Source organism: Neltuma alba, unplaced genomic scaffold (assembly GCF_004799145.2).
Source record: "Neltuma alba isolate B1F8T4 unplaced genomic scaffold, ASM479914v2 tig00012195_pilon, whole genome shotgun sequence".
In the NCBI taxonomy this organism is placed as follows: Eukaryota; Viridiplantae; Streptophyta; class Magnoliopsida; order Fabales; family Fabaceae; genus Neltuma; species Neltuma alba.
The window spans coordinates 79,386-95,898 of NW_021636735.1; the positions used below are offsets into that span (position 1 = coordinate 79,386).

The 16,513-nt window shown below is 33.3% G+C and overlaps 2 protein-coding genes across 3 annotated transcripts; one reads left to right on the top strand and one right to left on the bottom strand.

Annotated features, from left to right (window-relative positions):
* Positions 1-1,978: 1,978 nt before the first annotated feature.
* LOC114724691 (uncharacterized) lies at positions 1,979-4,999 on the top strand. Of its 2 annotated transcripts, XM_028911103.1 has the most exons (7): positions 1,979-2,185; positions 2,527-2,608; positions 3,041-3,318; positions 3,787-3,921; positions 4,187-4,243; positions 4,385-4,519; positions 4,603-4,999. In XM_028911103.1, the coding sequence occupies exons 3-7, from the start codon at positions 3,052-3,054 to the stop codon at positions 4,666-4,668; spliced, it is 660 nt and encodes a 219-aa protein (XP_028766936.1). In that variant the 5' UTR covers positions 1,979-2,185; positions 2,527-2,608; positions 3,041-3,051; the 3' UTR covers positions 4,669-4,999. The 2 variants fall into 2 exon arrangements, with proteins under 2 accessions (XP_028766936.1, XP_028766935.1); XM_028911102.1 differs by lacking the exon at positions 2,527-2,608 and having other exon boundaries at positions 1,980-2,185.
* An 865-nt stretch (positions 5,000-5,864) lies between these two features.
* LOC114724685 (transcription initiation factor TFIID subunit 15) lies at positions 5,865-14,141 on the bottom strand. Its single transcript, XM_028911092.1, has 8 exons — positions 14,069-14,141; positions 11,872-12,039; positions 9,760-10,115; positions 9,466-9,651; positions 8,104-8,187; positions 6,796-6,874; positions 6,590-6,716; positions 5,865-6,353 (listed from the first exon to the last, which is right to left on the bottom strand). The coding sequence occupies exons 2-8, from the start codon at positions 11,989-11,991 to the stop codon at positions 6,142-6,144; spliced, it is 1,164 nt and encodes a 387-aa protein (XP_028766925.1). The 5' UTR covers positions 11,992-12,039; positions 14,069-14,141; the 3' UTR covers positions 5,865-6,141.
* Positions 14,142-16,513: the final 2,372 nt, after the last annotated feature.

Sequence of the window (16,513 nt, forward strand, 5' to 3'; positions counted from 1 at the left end):
TAATTTGTTTATTAGAATTTTAATAATTATTTTTTTAGACTTAATTATAATTCTTTTTTTTTAATTCAGCGAGTCTCAGAATAAATTAGTTAATATAAAATTTGACAGGAAAATTTTTAGAATGATATTGAATTTAAAAACAAATTTTGAATACTCACCACTTTTCAACAAATACAACTTGAGATAAAATTGAATCTTAGCCCCTATTAATAATTGAACAAAATTCAAAGCGGTAATGTTATACGCAGCGTTAGAATTTTTTTTCCAGCTCGTCTTTTCGTTTTTGTTCTGGTGGAAGTGCTCTTTGAATTTCAGTTGATTCAATTTAATGGTTTTATAAAGAAGGTATTCCTCTTTTTTTTTAAAAAAAAATTATTATTTATTTTCTTGAAGTTATAATTTAATTTTTTTTTAAACATTACAAAAAAATTCAGGGAGAATGACAGAAAAAGAAGTTAAAAATTATAAATTTCAAATTAAGTTTTTTAATATAACTTTATTTAATATTGACAAGTCTGAATTTACAAATGACAATTAATTTTTGTTGATATTCTTTATTTGATATTTACAAAATTCTAGCTTCTTTTTTTGTTATTATCTCAAAAATTTAAATTTTGATTAAAAAACACCTTTATAGTAGAAATATCCGTTATAACTTTAGATATTAGGTTGGTTAAAAAAAAAAAAAAGAATTTAGATTTCATATTAGAAGTAATATAAATTTTTATAATAAAAGATTTGAATGGGTCAGATTTTGAAGGCTCATAGGATTAGAGCATGTTTTGACATGTGGAGTATTTGTAAAGATGCTTTAACCTTACTTAACATGACCTCAAAAACAGTGGATTGTAAACTCATGATATTATGACTAAATTCTTACCAATCTCACCAATGTTTATTAACAATAAGGACATAATTTATTTTTAGATCGAATTTTATGCATAGGAGAAGATCAAATGTATTGAAGTTTGTCCTGATTTGAAATATAAGTATCAAATCACCAAAGAATTTTTGGTTTTTTTTTTAATACTTTTTATAAGCTACAATTTGCATTTGTCTAATCATTTAATACAATTTTTATTTTTGTTCTTAATTAATTATATGTTTTTCTCATATTTCTTTTTTACTTATTTTCTCTCTCACTTAACTCTCCATAAATAAGGGCATTTTAGCAAAATAAATTATATTTTTTTACATATTTATTATTTTTTTGCTAATTTTTTGAATTGTGTGATTGAGTTATTTGAAGTTTATATTATGAACTAGAGAAGTATCTTTAAAACAATTAAAATAAATTGACCCATTTTCAGTTTTATTAAAATTATTCAGACCTTCTTTATCAAAAGTAAATGACAAAATTTTCTCTTATATTTTCAAAATCTGCTATTTCAATCTAATTTTTAATGTATTTTAAAATATATTGTTAAAAAATTTAAAATACATTTTCATTTAATTGAATCAATAGGACAAATTTAATACTGTTAATTTGCCCTGTACCTCAATTGTCTAGCCCCAAATGTATGAAATTTTAGATAAATGCAATAGTTTTTGCAGTTTTGAAACTATGATTTTTTTTTGGGCCGGGTTTTGAAACTATGATTTAGAAGGTGTTTGGGTTTGTTTAAAAGTGTTTTTTAAAAACACTTTTCCGTAAATCGAGACAAACTCCTCTATATATTTACTTTGTATGTCGTAAAATCACTTTTAAAATTATGGTTTGGTTTCCATCCAAATATCTTTTTAAATATGGCAATAGAAATAGATTCTATGACAAGAGACAATTATTGAAAAAAAAAAAAATAGACGCTAAATTTATTATGCAAAATATATGACCTTCGCATTTTCGGCCACTCTCCTCAAAATGCCTGAAATACGAAGTACTTGATAAAGATACCCCCCGTCACCGTCTTTGTTTGTAGGCATGTGGGTGTGGTTGGCGTTTCTTGCAAGAAAAACTTGACTGCATGAGGCTCATGTTGGCCATAATTTTCACAAGAAGCTGTGATGTCCACAACTGGCGGTCCCAGTTCTTATTATCCTCTTTTTCTCAGGTCACAAGAAGAAAATTCTAATTGATGCCTCAATAACTTTTAAGCTTTCGCTCCTTCGAATTAGAACCTCCCGAACACTATACAAAATTAAAATCAAAATCTCGCTTCTCTTTCTCTGGCAGTATCATTATCAGGTCAGGCTCGCTCTCTTCTTGATTGAAATCTTCTTTAATTAGCATTTTTTTAATTTATTTTTGCTGTTTATGTAAAAATTACTTTCATTCTGAGTTTATGGGTTTCTGTATGGTAGTAATTTCCCTTTCGCTTGAGAAACTCATCTCCTTAGAAACTTCTCCGTTTCTCTAAATTGTGTTGGAAGTGAATTACAGGAGAATGAATCTAACAAGGTTTCCATGTACATGTGGAACCCTTAATCTTTATATATGTAAATCTTTGTTACAACAGTTTGTTTGGAGCAGCTTGTGGGGATCATTCATGTGGTTTGATGGATAATCAACGCTTGCTTTATATGCAGTTGAAGGAGAGTGGACATGCTTAAGCTATCAAACTATTCACGTGTATAAGCTAATATTTGCAGATAAAATATGGAAATTGAGGTAGAGATTATAGTGCTTACTGGGACATGATTCTAATGATTCTAATTTATGTATTTGAGTTACGTGGGAGGAGTTCAGATTACATAGCAAAGGGCAGAAGTTAATTGTTAAGCTTGAGCGATTGATGATCGCTAATTTTTTCACTGAAATGCCCCGACTATGCAGAGAATATGGCATTTAACTATTCTCGCTGTTTTCCTTAGCTTCTAGTGGCAGAGAGGAAAGAGTATCAGATGTAGCTTTGTGATATAACCATGAAGTAGGGTGCTTAGTTAACTTCTCACTGATTTATCACATCTTAACCAACTGAAAAATAAAGGATAAGAAATATTCATCAATAAACATTTCTTTGACTTATTTTTTTCAGTGCTATGTTAGTCTTTAAAGTCACATTCTTTCTTTGACTCTCTTTTTTTTTTTTTTGGGTGGCAGGATAGGATACCATGAGCATATCGACCCACCAATACCAGTGTAGTTGGCCCCTCAGATTTCAGGAGCATCTTCATAAAGGAAGCATTAGTAAGGTTCCATTTTCAGGATATCCTTGTTCAGATTCTCTTTGCAGAGGAGTTGGCTTGCTTAATGTTGGATACCATCAAAGTTCCCGGAAATGGGGCCCCATCTTTTCCATTGCAGTGAATGACAGTATGAATCCTGATGATTCAGATGAAACTGATGACGACAAATCTCACAACAGTAAAATGGGAGGGGTTTGTTCACTTGTCAACTTCCTTATGTTCCTACCTCTTTGCATTCTGACATATCTTTCCATACACCCACACACATATGGGACATTTCCACAAGTTTTACATATTAGAATCTTTAATTTTCTTTTTATCAGCATTATTTCAGTTTATTCGCCATTCTGATTTGGCTTCTTTTCAATCTAGAGCTGAATAGAAAATATTTCGACTAACCAATGTTGGGAATTGAGTTCATTTTTTACTACTCTGGTATGTTATTGCAGAGTTTATTCGTCTTTATTTGCTGTATGTATGGATCACTTTACTTTCATATCTTTCTTAATAGTTGAGATTATTTTCAAACCAGACCAGGTCCAAGCAATTAGGGTAATATAAACAATTGTATTCATAATTTCTGATTGGCGTTTTAGATGCTGGATATTACTTCTCCTTTGTGTGGATATTTCTGATTCTTTTCTCTTAATGATGGTTCAGGTGAATAGTGAATTTCTAAGAGAAAATCTGGAGAAAATAGTTGGTATGGATGATTCTAAATTCAGTGGGATTGACCTCGCAACTATTATTAGGAACAAATATGGAAGGTCTTACGATGTTCAACTGATAAAAAAGGTACACTTTTTACAAGCGAGACTTGATGTAAGATTGAGTTCAGTTTGATCTGTGATTATAGCACTTGTCTCCCAAGCTACGTGTACTGGGAAATAAGCGGAGTTGCTGTTGTCCAGACTTCATTGGCTGATCATTCAAGTAGATTTAAATACTGAAAGAAACTCTGATGCTTTAATTCTCGTAGTTTTCCACCTTATAACATTGTAAGGTTATAACTGAGTTGGAGTGGCTTTTCATATTTTATGGGTTGCATGGTGTGTGCTAGGAATTCATGGGAAGAAATCTGCTTGCCTTGAATGTCATGTGGAAGTATATGGAGCAGGTATTGGCACCTTTTTTCCCCTGGTTTCAGGTCTAAGATGTAATATTATTTATTTAACATCATTCCCTTTCAAAACCACATAGATCTTCGGAGGAATCCACTTTTCTTGTCTCATTTAAAGCCATTATATTTTGATTTTAGAGATCATTCCCATTGAGTGAAGAAGAGTATATATTGAGGCTTGATGACGTAGCGAACACATTAAAGTGTTGGGGAGCTGTGTCACATATACGGAACAGCCTAGCAAAGTCAAAAGAACGGCCTCGCATAGGAAAGGTGAAGTTTTGATCTCATGATTGAATATCAAAGTGATGGATTTGAATTTAGGATATAATCATTTTTTATGTGATTTGGAGTAGGCCGTAAGCATTTTCATAGACATGGATGAGTCTGGTGCTCGCGCTAATGAGTGGATCTACAAATAAATTGGGCCGAACAAATGATGATGATGTGAAGCAGTAGCACCACTTGTGAAGCTTTGTGGACAAAATCTCCAGAAGAATGCTTCCTTAACTTTCTCTTGCATCAGGATAAGGCCACTGCAGGCGTATATAGTTGCTTGGTTTTTCCTTAAAATTTGTCTCCTCACAGAGTAAGGATTTAGAGAATGAACGTGTTATCAGAAAAAGAGAATGAATGTGTTAATATAATGAACATTACATCCGTTGTACTTGAGAGGATATAGAAATGTTTACTTCTATTAGCCTATTGTTCCCTTTTCCGATGAATGAAAGTGACGTCAATAATCTGGTACCAGCAGCTGCACCTGAATGGGTTCCAATTTCCCAACTGTCATACTCGTAAAATATCCCTTGTTATTTATCAACTAGACTTATCCCTTGTGTGATGAACAAGCATGTTCTAGTGTTTAAAATGTGGAGATGAGCTGTGACAATGACTAAAAAGGTGATCATGAAGGGAAAATTGAACGTGGTAGAAAAATAGTTTCAGTAGATTTTTCAATGAGTCAGAATAAGCGTCTCCAATTCGAAGTGCACTTCTTTTTTTAGTCACAAGATACTCGGATGTAAAATGTTGACTGTAACTAAATCTATTCATAATATCTAGGAACTTGCAATCGTAAGTATGGACAATTCATAATATCTAGGATTTTTGCATGAGTAGGGGAAAATCTAGGATAAATGCAAAGTAAAATATCATCAGGAAGATCGGTAAAAGAAACGTTAGAACGTGACATTATATAAAAGCAAGATAAAATGTAACTTAAATATGCCAACAACACCAGTGAATTTGGCCCAAAAAACCCACACGAGTAAAGGTTTCTCTTGTTTATGTGTATTTTCTCTTTTACTATTCACTATTTGTCATCTATATTCGTCCTCCTTTTATTTTTATTTTACGATCTAGAGGTATATATATTATAAAGTAAATAAAAAACTAAGTTTAAAAATCAAGAGAATGAAAAAATTTGGATTTAAAAATAAACATGATTAATATTATTTACTTGGCTATTATTTAAAAATAATAAAATCAAATTAAAAAAACCTTAAAAAGTCGGGAGGCGGATTGAAGCTCAACAATAAGATCTTCGGCTAAAATTCATTCGACAATAATACCGAAGCCTAAGAATTAGATTCCCTTTCTTAAACCACCCGATGTCTAAAATCAAACTCAATAATTGGAATTCAAGCTGGGTCAAGGCCTAAACAAGGAGAATCTTTCTCAAAGGTGCTCTTCATTCACACAGATTTTTCAGCGTAATCCTTTGATACATTGGAAAGATATCATCGCCAACAAAAAGCCAATAAAATATAGTCACTAGCTTGTCCGCGAGAAGACGCTGTTCCCGGCCATCAAATTCAAGGATTCAATCGAATCCTCCTTACAAAAGCCAACAAAACCAGTTCTAGTCAAGGTAGTCGGTGTTGCTGCCATCTTTAATAGCGGTGTCTGCTGCGTCCCCTATCTCTCCCATGATCTCTATTTCGGTCATCATAATCCCAATCACGATCCCTCCCCCTGTCCCTCTCTACATTTCGAATGCCTTGCCTTTCTCTTTCTCGGTCATGTCGATCTCTTTTCCTGTTCTCCACCTCATCACGTTCCCTTCCCCTGTCTCTGCTCCTCTCTCGCCCATCCCTGTCAATCCCTGCCATCAGTATTGGAAAGTACTTGGTTATTTCAGGTCCAGCTAATTCAAAAACGACAGCATTGGCGAACGTGTTCGGCAAGTGTCATCAGGTGGGCTTTTTAATAATGAAAGGAAAGAAAAATTGAGCTCAACCAGCGCTGGAGTATCTCAACTTATTCCCTCATTAGCCTTGAAAGAAATTACGGAGAATAAATCATTAATCTTTTTTCCCTGGCCAAAAAAAAAAAAAATACCTAGGTCCTCAACCTCCCATCCAGCACGCCCAGAACCAGGAAGCACCCTTGCAGCCTCAGCCTGCTGTGTTTTGGCCCGAAATTTCTTCTTCAGATTACCAAATTCATCATACAACTCACCATCGTCCTGAAAAGGTTAAAAAAAATCACAATATAACACAGGATGAGATATACGAGTGTCTGTTCCCATTTTCACGTGATCTTACTTCAGCCTCCCGCCTGCGTCGTTTAGTTTCCTCTATTTCTTCTTCATCAAGCTCTTTGTACCCCCCAGCTCGCCCTCCTCTGTATGGTAAGGAAGTAGGAGCCTAAATCAGCAATGTCATTTCAACAAATTCTTTGATCTTTGGTGGAAATGAATCAGAATGAATTAAGTAGCAATGTGGATAGTAAATATAAATTGTAAAGCAAGAGATAACTACCAATATTGCCCAGGAAACAAGAACACATGTAATAGTTAAAGTCATTACTGTAATGCTAGTCACATTCCAATAAATTTTCCATGTCAAAAACAAAATGTCACTCTCTAGCACAAAAGCTCCTGGCCTTGCACAGCACGGACATCAAATTTTTTTAACACAAGATGAGACTGAGTTCCTCGTATTAAAAGTAACCTGAAAAGCTCAGTTATTTCAGTTGTACTTAGTTAATGGCGTAGTGAAAAAATCAACCTATTACTGAATGATACAGTTATCCTTAAATAACATATTGGTGGCAAGATAAACGTCAATCAGTGAAGGACCATAATCATTCCTTGCCCATGAATCATTTTCATAACAAGTTCGCTCTAGCCATGGTTGTTTTATTCCAGAATCATGTAACTCCACATTATGACAACTCAAATTTCTCCCAACATTTGACATTATGAATTCCAATGTTAAGTTTTCATCAACTAAATGATATCATGCTCCTTACATTGCCTGAAAAATGTCACCTCAATAGTTAAACATTAATAAACTAGAGAAACCCAGTTCTCACTAAAAACAGAAAAACAAACAGTCCGTTACAGACCTACGAAGCAATTACACGAATTAGAAAAAGCTAGTAATTTATCTTCGGACTTCTAATACACATCACACAAACGTAAGATGGTTAGGCCATATTGGACAATTGACTTTGCTCGAATCATTCATATTAATTCTATTATTATCATCGACCAAACAAAAACCTTTAACTTGGAAGGATCCTTTACAGAAACACTCTGATAAAGGAAGAAAATGTGCAGTTCGACCTGAAACCAAATCCTTCTGTCAAGCACAGAAACACGAGCAGGTCAAGGAATTCCAACAGCAGGTAAAGATTATCAAATGGTCTAACAAAAATTTCTAGAGAAATGCGCATTTCATGGAGATTCAGAATCACCATTTTATGTTGCTATTAAATCCCTTTCCCAATATATTGAGTATAATACCACAAAACAACATACGGAATGGCCTACTCAAATGATATCACGATTTAAACCTATATGATCTTAGCTAGCAGTACAGAAATACCAAAAGAATTATAGATAATACCTTACACCACCCTCACTATGACCTGGCTTATTTGTATTGCAAATATTGCATTTAGTTCGCTTTGCCCAGTTGATATTGCCACACCTAACAAAACAAAGAATACAGATGAAGTATATGCACATGTAAGTCCTTTGAGTCAATATTCAAGTTTAAGAAAAGTAAAATTAAGATATGTGTAAGAGGCATAAATCCACTCAACAGGTACAAAATCAGTGTATGATGATATAAGCGACCTTAAAACATGCCAAGTTTTACCAAGCTTCCAACAATATATTTAGCTAAAGAAGAAACTCATAATAATAAGCAATATTATATTAAGCTCACAAATTATTATAGCAATCAATATATTAATATGTCTAATAAAATCAACCACCACCCACATTATTTACAAGCAATAAACAATCCAATTCATCCTCTCTGACGCATATATGGAAACATTTTTCGTTGGAATTAAAAAACATTGGCAGTGCATGATGAAATGCCACAAGGACAGGGATAATAAAGAACGGAATTTCAATAGCTAGACCTCGCAAAGAAACGCAGAAGAAACAGAGGAATGACTGATAATGCTTACCCCAACTGTCATCAAAATCCCTGAGCTAAAAGTCAATTATTTAAAAAAAAAAAAAAAGAATAGAAAAAAAAGAAAAAGGCACCGATCTTACGGAGCGCAAAAAGGAAGTTCTAATGTGTCTGCATCAATGACACCAAAAAGTATCACTCCTGATTTAGACTTCTTTGAAAACATAGGTCACAGCATCTTATATGGATATAAGCAGATATCTATCTCCATCACACACCTCTATACCCATCTTCAAATCGTTTGATTACAGTTTCTTCTACGTTAAATAACATAAAAGTGGATAACTGAGCAGAATGTTTTATCTCATGTAGCACAGAGAGGCAGGAGTTCTAATGAGTTGGCATCAATGGTGCCAGAAATTGTCACGCTTGAGCCTTCATTACACACATGGGTCATAGGGGTCTCATACAGATATACAGATCTCTCTCTTCATCTCACACTGATTCACCCATCTTCAAATTGCCTGATTACATTTCTCCTAAGCTGAATAACACCAAAATCCCGTTACGTAAAGTATTCATATGCTATCATCAAAGCAACAAAACTTAAAAGTACACCAGAAATATATATATTGAATAAAAGTGAAATGGGAGAACACTGTTATTTTACTGTCTATTGACATAATTGTTTTTACTTTTCCAAACAATCATTAAGGGAAAAATATTTGAAATCCCACAGCAAATGCACAGGATTAATGCTGGTTTCAAATAAAACCGATTAAAAAGAAATCAGACCAGAAAATTAAAAGAAAAGAAAAGAAACAGAGTACACAGTCATACATAGGACAAGGCCAATCATTAGGACCAAAGAGTCCTCCACCAGCGGGACGCCCAACGCTCCCAGAATCCTGCCCAGTACGTCCCCTACCACGGCCACCAGCCCCTGCAGCACCAGCAGCACCAGCAGGGCGAGCGCTTCCACAGCGATTGCATGCACCACGAAATGCAAAATTCACATTGGAACAACTGCTTCAAAAATTCAACATGAATCTTTCTGCATTGAATCATATATAACTACTGAAACAGTGAGTAGAAGAGCAAGAAAGAGCTGCTCACCAATCTCATATCACAGACCTTGTATTCGGACACAACCAATCGCCTTCTTGTTGCCACGCTTTGCCTGAAGAATCACTTCGACCTCTACCTCTTCCACCACCTCCATTCACATCCATGTTAGTTTCCTCCAGTTCACCAATGGGGCCACCAACATTTGGTTCACCAGCTGCACTATATGCTTGCTCATCCTTGCTCTTTGATTCTGCTATATAAACTCCAATAATACTACCATGAAAGTCTTTGTTGTTAAACCATTCAACTGAAGCTACAGCAGCATGTGGATCCTCATATGTCACAGTAGCATCTCCCTTTGGTTCATTAGTCTCTTTGTCTCGATACAACCATATCTTTGGTCTCCCTGTACGTTTATCTTTCTGGTGAAAATGGAAAACCAAATCCAACCACCAGATGGAATTTAAGTGAGAATGAGAAGGAAAAAATATGAAAAGAAAAGAGAAATATGGAAATGAGAAGAAAATGAGATGATGGTGATGATGGCAACGATAAATATGAAATCAGTTACTGCAGAAGACATGCAAAGAGGGAGAGAATGGAGAGAACAAGGGAAGAACGGAAAGGAAAGGGCAAGTAGTGGAGGGAAAGAATGGAGAGGGAAGAAGAAGTCAGAGATCATTGATATTCTCTTAATCGTGATAAAATCATAAAATTGAATTCAACTTCTATTCTACTAATAAGGACTGTGCGTGCATGCACAAACCCAATAACTTCTAATCACTTCCATACTGCTATATGCTTCAAAATGCTTCTATCTCCCAAAAAAAAAGAATCTTTTTCCTATTTCCAAATTAGTAGCAGTAGATGTTGCCAAAGGGAATGGTGATGCCATATGCAAAAAGGAAGAGACAATTTACCTGTAATTTCTAATTTGTCAAATAACTAATATCTTTCTTCATCTCTTTCAAACTTTATCATTATTTGAAAAAACCAAAACCAGAGTTCCTTGTAATCCCCATAAATCTTGTCATCACAGTACTCCTCATTCTCCCCTAACTAAAGGAATCAGTTATTGACGGGTGCCGAAGTAGGGTGAGAAACCTCTCTCCAAAAGCCACATATTGCAATCAATCCACTTAGGATCCCATGTGGGACTAGACAAGCCATACTACTAACTACTCATCATTCAACAGTCCCTTGGAGAGCCAACATCGCACAGCTACACTCAATGACTCTTTACTTGACCTCCTCACTGGTCAAAAGCCCCCCCAAGTAATCCTTTCTGAAGGTACCAGCTAATTTTGACACCAAGTGACAAGTACCTAAGTATAAGGGGAACCATCCCCTATAAAACTGCACATAGGTGAGAGAACCATCTCACCTAAGTACCCCTATAAAGTGGTCCATACTACTCGTACTACCTTAGTCTCTTTTAGTTGTCACTAGAAGGGTCAAAAATCCAAATTTCTCCATGTGGTTTAGCAAAGGATCCCTTCTCATGAAACCCGAATTTTATAAAGTAACTAACTACATAGAAGTTATTGGCTAGAAAGCATGAATATTGACACAAACATGAGATATGATACTACAGAAATCAACACAACAAAATCAGAAGTGTCTAATTAAATAAAATTTAAAGCATCGTGTAGTGTTGTGCCGTGTAAAATGTCAGACATGAATTGTCTGTACTTCATAGGTTGACGAAGCACCACAATACTGTGCCATAGTAGTGGTTCATCTGTGCTTACATCAATTTTGGAGAACATTGGTCCTTTTTTAAGCTAAGCGATAATATTAATTTCTTGTAAACCTGATAGCAATTATTCCAACATCAGGACATTTGCTTGATCCTCGATTTCTTCAAACAGTATTTATACAATTCCCTTTTTTTTTTCCCCTCAAATGAGAAGAAGCCTCAATATAGCCGCACCACAGTATATTGTGCCCTGACAACATTGCTTGCACTGAGATCTAAACTATAACTATATTGGCCTTACCAACAGCATATTTTGATTTGAAGAAAGAAGAAATAAAATTGAAGTCTCTTGTGTGAATATTTTAGTTTCTTCCATCAGACTCAACTCACATCTAGGAAGAGTTTGAGATATATAATGCCAATTGCAAGGACAGAAGATTAACTGTGACCATACCCGCACTAACTTGGTAATTTCATACCTTCAGTAATCCAATGGTGCCAAAATATTCAGCCAACATATTTTCATCTGTTCCATAAGGCAAGTTGCACACATACACAGACCCATTAGGAGGAGTAGCTTTTCCAGGATGGCTTGCCATGGGCTCTTAATTTCATGAAATCAAAGAGCTAACAGCCACCAAAGAGCTCTGAGAAAACATGCAAACATGAAATTGTTTATGATGAAACAAAAGGACATAAGTTAAGCAGGGTCATTGGCAAGCATGCACATGGACACAAGAAACTGGAGATAAAACAAACCAATCAATTGACAATTATGAAAAACAGACCGACTTCTCATCCCTCAATCGTTTTTTTGGCAAACTAACTGGGCATGTTGTATTAACAAGAAGCCATAAGTAATCCTTAAATAGTTAAAAGAGTAAAGACAAACCAATCAATTGACAATTTTACCCTTCATGTTTTAAATTTGGTCCAATTTTTCCCAACCCTAACTAGTTTCCGACGTTCATTAAAATTGGAGAACAGACAGGCATGATTTTTTTTGAGAAAAACTTCCACAAAGGCATTCAGAATTCCACATATGCAATTAAAAAAACTTTATTCCCCCTTTTTGTCCTTCTCCTTCCCTCTTTGGTAGGCCAACCAATCACATTGGCTCAATTTCTTCTTCTCCACCTAGAATGATCTCTCTCTCTCAAACTAGAGTCACGACTCTCCATGCCATCATCAAGCCTACCTCCCATCGCCTCAATCTCTCGCTCATGGACTTTTTTTTTGGGGACTGATTCTCTCATGGACTTGGGTTGTTAATTTGTCTCAATATAGATTTTTGTTTTAAAGTATGGATTTGAGTTGCTGCAGAAGATGGTTGCAGAATAAATGGGTGAATCTTTTTTCAGATAGCATAAATCTGAGTCATTGTTGACATCATAAATCCACCCAGTACCGACTTTTGATTACGAATGACCGTGCATGCTAGAGAGGATATAAATTCATGATGCTAACAAAGCTTTACAGTTCGATGTGCAAGAAGAATTACATGACTAAATGGTAGATTTGGAGCTCTAATTTTCTATCTGAGTTCTAACTGTTGCTACCACTTTTGGTGGGTGTTCACTTTCTGTGTCTTTTTCTCAGCTTCCAAATTCTCCTCTTTGCCTTTGAACCTGGCATCCTTTCTCTTTTAACTGAAAGCTTGATGCAATACATGAGATCTAAGTCATTTTTCTGCTTGCTGTAGTGTGAAAATTAGCTGACTATTTTAGCAATCTGAATCATCTCTGTGGCGTTTGGTGCTCCTGCCATCAGTTTGCCGACAAGGGAAGGAGAAGGACAAAGGGGAATAACTTTTTCTTTCTTCACTGCTTATGAGACATTCTAAATGCCTTCGCGAAGGTTTTTTTTTTTTAAAAAAAAAAAATTATGCCTACCTGTTCTCTCATTTAACGGTCATTATAGGCTAGTTAGGGTTGAGGAAAATTGCACCAAAGTTAAATCATGAAGGCTAAAATTGCACCACATAAAAGATCAAAGGGCTCGGTGCACTTAAAAATAAAATCAGAGTGCTGGATGCACCTTTACTCTAGTTAAAATCTCGGATGCTTTAGTATAACGCTACAGCCAGTTTATAATAACCCCCTTAAGTTTTGTATATGTCATTCAACTTCACATGCTTTAGTAAATCAATAGCATCATAAAGACATAACAATGTATTCCACTCATCTTTTTACCAAGACCTTGCAATTCGAGTTTACGAAATGAGATTACACTGTCGTGAATAAACCTTTTCAATTTAAAGGGGAAAACCAAAAAAGATATGGGGCAGTGAGGTTCGAAATCACACACCCAAGCCACATTCTCTAAGCGATTTGTTTTTGGGGCAAACCTCAAGTATTTAGCTACTCAACATGACAAGTGGGCACAAAGGATTAAATTAAATAGATTAAAGGCCAACATCGGATACGGTTGAACGGAATCGAGCCTTTCAATCCACAGCACATTGAAGATAACAACAGGAATAGCCTCGAAGGCCAAGCAATATCTGTCTCCCCGTACAAATTAAGAACACAGGAGACGGGAGAGCAAAATATTAACGCGAAATGAGAAAAGGGCCACAAGTCACCAACAAATTGCACAGAGTAAGATGAAGCAAGGACGCAAAGAAAGGCCTGAAGATCCATTAGGAAAGGGCGGAAATGAAATCGAAGTACTTACCCGGACGCGGAGAAGAGATCGAAGACACCAGCAACAAGGCTAGGAACTACCACGCTTTTGGTTTGGAATTCTCGTTTTCCCTTTCCCGATTTTCTTTCTCATTTTTATGATAATTTTTCCCTCGTTTTCAATATTTTTTTAAAAAACAAAAAAAAACTCTTAAATTTTAAAATTGTAAATCAGAATTATTATAAAAATGTGTTGATATCTTTTTAAGCATAGGTTAATTACTAATTTGTTATCGAAATGTAATAAATAAGATTAATTTAGAATTTTAAAATTTTAAAAATTATTCTTTTGGATTTTTTTCACATTTTTTTGTCATTCAATTTCCCTTTTTAATTTCGCTCTCTTTTATGACCAAGAATTCCTTTTTTTTTTTTGTCAACTTTTACTTTTTAACTTGAAATAAAAGAAGACGCAACTTTGTCCTCAATTTTTTTTTCAATGGATGATTGAATTTCTAATATTTATTTAAAATAATTTTATTTCTTTAATTTTTTAAAATTTTTAATTCTTATAAGATTGTGACTGCCCTTCTACACATCTACTCTGTTCTAAAAAGATATAAACAGATTTTCTTTTATATAACTAGATAGGTAGACTCTATTTTTATATAACTACTTTCTTTTTAATTAATACTTTTCTGAATAAAAATTTTTAGAATAAATTTACACATTAATCTTTTTAAAAAATTAAAATATATTTATTATAAATAACTAATCTATCTTTTTTTAATATTTATAAATTAATTATCTAATTTTTATATTAATAATTAATATATACATTTTAGTTCAAACTATTAACTTCGTTAAAAAATATTCTAAAATATTATAAAAAATTCTAAAAGAATTTTAAAAGTCTTTCTTTTAATTTAAAAACTTTACATACTAAATTTTTAAATTTCTTGCAGTTTGTTTAATGTTTACTAATTAAATACTTTTAGTAAAGGGGTAATTAATTTATAAATCCTTATAGTTTTAACCAATTTTGAATTAGGTCTTTATAGTTTTTTTTCTTTTTATCAGATCCTTATACTTTACCTGTTTTTAATTAGATTATCGCATTTATTTTTTTTTTATTAAATCCTTATAATTTCACTAAATTTTTAATAAGGTCCGTGTATTTTAATTTTTATTTGTTTTAATATTTTTAAATTTGTTAATTAAATATAAATTTAATTAAATAGATTAATACTGAAATATAAAATATTAATAATTAAAATAAATTAATAATTACATAATAAAAATAAGTAATATAATTAATTAATTCAGGAAAAATTTTTTAGAACAATTCTTTTTTTGCTGAAAAAAATAAAATTATAATAATTTATTATTTTTAGAATATTATTTTTTATAAATTAAAATTAAATAATATATACTATTTTATATTTATAGAATAATACTATTAGAATTTATAAAATAAAAATAAAAATTCAGGGACTTAATTAAAAATAAGGTGAACTTTTAAGGATTTGATAAAAACAAAAAAAAATGCAATGACCTAATTAAAAACAGATAAAAGTATAAGGACCTGATAAAAAGAAAAAAAACTATAGGGACCTGATTCAAAATTAGTTAAAACTATAAGGACTTGTAGATTAGTAAATTTAGGAAGTTTAAGGAGCGAAACAAAAAGTCTAAGAATATAAAAAGATTAACAATTGCATAATAAATTTTAAAGTATCAATGTGAAAATATATAGATAATTGACTGGCTTTTTTACGTCAAATTGACCAAGTATTACTACTTTTGACTTTGTTTAACAGTTGATATTTATTGATTTTTTTTGGTGGATTATTGATTTAATTTCAAGTTGCATCCGGGTGATAACACACACAGACGCACAGTACTTTCCTCGTCTTTTTCTGCCTTTTTTTGATGAAAAATATTGTCACTCTTCTTAAGATTTTATTAAATTATAATTGAGAACTTTTATCTCCCAATTTATATATATTTGTGTAAAACTTTCCGTAAAAATTTATTTTGAAGCATAGAAGATAATTCTTGGCTTATTAATGGTATAGTAATTCATTATTTCCCTTTTTCATTATTTGTTTAAAAATTTATACAACTTAACTTTTTTTATAATTTTTTTTTGTGGAATTATATTTCATTTTGCATTATCTTTCCTTCAGGCAAATTTTTCTTGCATGCTCTCTTCTTTGTGTAAATGAGTTCTTATAATGTTCTGTACAGATCATATTTCTTTGGGGCAACTTATTCTCTTGTACAATCTATTACCATTTACCAATTAATTCTTTAACGGGATTTATCACAAATTTTCCTATTTACGTTCATTCCAATTCATGAGTCGATGTTGGCTTGACGGGAAAGTGATAAACGCTGAAAAAACAGTTAAATGGGTGCCATCCGGACCGCAACGGAACCCCATGGATTCCCACCGAAACCTCAAGCCCCCTGAGTAGCTGAGAGTTAAAAAAAT

Bases quoted from the DNA above. Each gene is read 5' to 3' on its own strand.
- LOC114724685 (XM_028911092.1), bottom strand. From the start codon at position 11,991: ATGGCAAGCCATCCTGGAAAAGCTACTCCTCCTAATGGGTCTGTGTAT. The intron at 10,116-11,871 runs GTATGAAATTAC...CATTTTCACCAG, and splicing joins GCACCATTGGATTACTGAAG to AAAGATAAACGTACAGGGAG. The intron at 6,875-8,103 runs GTATTATCTATA...CTTACCATACAG, and splicing joins CATAGTGAGGGTGGTGTAAG to AGGAGGGCGAGCTGGGGGGT.
- LOC114724691 (XM_028911103.1), top strand. From the start codon at position 3,052: ATGAGCATATCGACCCACCAATACCAGTGTAGTTGGCCCCTCAGATTT. The intron at 3,319-3,786 runs GTTTGTTCACTT...ATGATGGTTCAG, and splicing joins ACAACAGTAAAATGGGAGGG to GTGAATAGTGAATTTCTAAG. The intron at 4,244-4,384 runs GTATTGGCACCT...TTTTGATTTTAG, and splicing joins TGTGGAAGTATATGGAGCAG to AGATCATTCCCATTGAGTGA.